The following is a 3041-nucleotide window of genomic DNA, read 5'->3' on the forward strand; positions in this document are numbered from 1 at the left end:
GTGTTAACAGCTGTCAAACTCCCTCATAGTCTGTGGCTGACATCCACAGGAGAATTACAGAAACCTTTGATTACTTGAACGGTGCCACCACCTATGGTGCTCACTGTAAAGGCACCACCACAATCATCCACTATTCGCCAGGGGCAAGGTTCTCATGCATACTCCTGCATCTTGATTCCTCTAAGCTGTTTTTAATCCCAGTAAGATTTTACTAGCTATGATATTTAGCATGTGATATTAATGATATTGTTGTTGTTGTTAGGCACTGCTGAGTATGACTCATAGTGACCCTATGAACAACAGATCTGAATCCTGTGCTGAGCCAGCCTCACAATCTTTGAAACACTCGAGTCCATTCTTGCAGCACTCTGTCAATCCACCTGCTGAGGGTCTTCCTTTCTTTCACCATCCATCCAACTTCCCAAGCATGATGTTCTTCTCTAAGGAAGAGGCTCTTTTAACGACATGCCTAAAGTATATGAGATAAAGCTTTATCATCTTTTTCTTTCAAGAAGCACTCTGGCTGCATCTTCTTTAAGACATATCTGTTCTTTTGGCAGACCAGGGTATATTTAGTACTCTTCTCCAACACCACAGTTGAAATGCATAAATTTGTTTTTGTCATTCTTATTCATTGTCCAGCTATCAGTAGCATAGCAAATGATTGAAAAGATATCAGCAATGATATCTCTGATATACTTTAGTCTTCAAACTAACATCATTGCTCCTCAATAATTTGGAGAGTTCCCTGACTGAAGACTTTCCCAGAACAATATATCTCCTGATCTTCTAACTGTTGGTACCAAGTGTATTAATTGTGGATCCAAATAAGATGAAGTCATTGACAGTTTCAATCTTTTCTCCATCATGACAAAATCACCCATCAGTCTAGTGGTAAAAATTTTGTTTCCTTGACATTAAAATGCAATCCATATTGAAGGCTGCAGCGTTTGATCTTCCACAGCAAGTGTTTCAAGTCCTCACTTTGAGCAAGTAAGGTTTATTATCTGCATACCAAAGATTAATGATGAGTTTCCTTTCAATCTTGATGCCACATTCTTCTTTACATAAAGTCAACCTTCTCAAATAATTTGTTCAGCATACAGACTGAATAGGTATGGAGAAAAGATATAACCCTGACACACACCTTTCTCAATTTTAAGCCATGTACTGTTCTGCTCTGCTTGCACACCAGTCTCCTGATACAGGTGTGGGTTTCACATGAGCACAATTAAGTGTTCTGAGATTCCCATTCTTCTCAGTGCTATCCATAATCTGTTATATTCCATAGAGTCAAATGCCTTTGTATAGTAAAATAAAACACAAACAGACATTCTTCTGGTATTTTTTGCTTTTATCCAGGATCCATCTGACATCAGTAATTATGTCTCTGGTGCTATCATCATCATTATTATCACATGGCATCAAATTGAGTATGATTCATAATGACCTTAGATCTGAGCCCTGTCCTGACATCTCGACACGCTCTAGCCCACTGCTGCACTCACTGCGTCAATCATTTCTTTGAAGGTCTTCCTTTCTTTCACCTTTCTAAGCATGAAGTCCTTTACCAAAAAATAGCCTCTCTAACAACATGCCCAAAGTATGTGAAGTGAAGCTTTACCACACTTGCCTCTAAGGAGTATTCTGGCTGCATTTTTTCCAAGATCTAGCTACTTGTTCTTTTGGCAGTCCATGGGCCATTCAATAATCTTCTCCAATAACACAAATTAAAGGCACTGATGCGTCTTTATGCATTGTCCAACTTTCTGATGCACCAGGTGATTAAAAAGACATAAAAATGACCTTACCTCACTAACCTCACTAGCACACTGACTTTCATTTGTATTTCCCTACAAGGAGGGACGTCCATCACTTCGGGATATAACTTTTTGATAAATCTCTCTACTTTTTACAAAAAAAAAAAAAGAGAGAGAGATACCATGGCTGGAATGAGTCACTCCAATAGTCTTTTAGCTGACATCATTGCTTGTCAGTACCTTGGAGCGGTCCCTGACAACAAACTCTCCCAGTGCAATGAGTCTTTGGATTTTTGACTGATGGTACCAAGCGTGTTGATTTGTGGATAAAAGTTGACAACTTCCATCTTTTCTCTATCTATCATGATGATGCTTATTGGTCCAATGATGAGGACCTATGCGTTCTTAATGTTGAGATATAATTCATATTAAAGACTATAGTTTTTAATCTTCTGCAGCAAGTGCTTCAAGTCCTCCTCACTTTCAGCAAGCAAGGTTGTGTCATATGTACAACACAGGTTATTGATGAGTATTTCTCTGACCCTGATACCATATTGTTCTTCATAAATTTCAACTTCTCTAGTCATTTGTTCAACATTCAGATTGAACAGATATGAATAAAAGATATAACCCTAAAGCACACTTTTCTTGATTTTAAACCATGTAGTGTTTTTTGCTCTGTTTGGACAATGTAGTATTTATACCACCCCGTATAGTTATATTGAGTATCATGATCACAATATTAACCATAACATGTGCCCAGACACATTGCAAATTGTAAGTATGCAAACACTATTTTTTGTTTGAGGGCTGCTTAAAGATGGACCATAGGCAAGATTTTGTGTACATGCTTAAGTCAGCTAACCATAGTATAGACTATCCATACAACATTATCAACTAATTTTAACTTGAAATATTTCTTTTAGAAAACCACAAAGCCCTTCAAAAGAAACATTTTTCACAACTGCATATGGAATATCTGCCAAGAGAGACCATGCACTATACTGTTTAAAAGGGGAAAAAAGGTCTAACTAAACTGCAAACGGTTTACAAAACATGTACTTAGACTGCAATAAACCAAAACCAAATCCAGCACACTTCTGTGACGTCTGTTCTGACTTACAGGGACCCTTCATCAAGCTTTTCAGGCTGTCAGAGCAGACAGCTTATTTTTTCTGAAAAGCCGATAGTGGATTTGAACTGTTGACCTTTCAGTTAGCACTGCAATATGTAACCTGCTTGTCAGTACAGATTCCTTAGGCTGGAGTTGTTGTTGTTGTT

The 3041-nt window shown here is 37.9% G+C and overlaps 1 protein-coding gene and 1 pseudogene across 1 annotated transcript in view; both read right to left on the reverse strand.

The window, feature by feature from the left end:
* Positions 1–170, reverse strand: part of LOC102868578 — an 896-nt pseudogene extending 726 nt beyond the window's left edge.
* A 2483-nt stretch (positions 171–2653) lies between these two features.
* FAM227B (family with sequence similarity 227, member B) overlaps positions 2654–3041 on the reverse strand; it is a 103168-nt gene continuing 102780 nt past the window's right edge. Inside the window, exon 11 of the mRNA XM_006895326.1 lies at positions 2654–2764. Coding sequence (XP_006895388.1) covers positions 2654–2764 — 111 coding nt within the window. The remainder of the gene's footprint in view (positions 2765–3041) is intronic.

Source organism: Elephantulus edwardii, unplaced genomic scaffold (genome assembly GCF_000299155.1).
Source record: "Elephantulus edwardii isolate Elephantulus edwardi_28Jun2011 unplaced genomic scaffold, EleEdw1.0 scaffold00164, whole genome shotgun sequence".
In the NCBI taxonomy this organism is placed as follows: domain Eukaryota; kingdom Metazoa; phylum Chordata; class Mammalia; order Macroscelidea; family Macroscelididae; genus Elephantulus; species Elephantulus edwardii.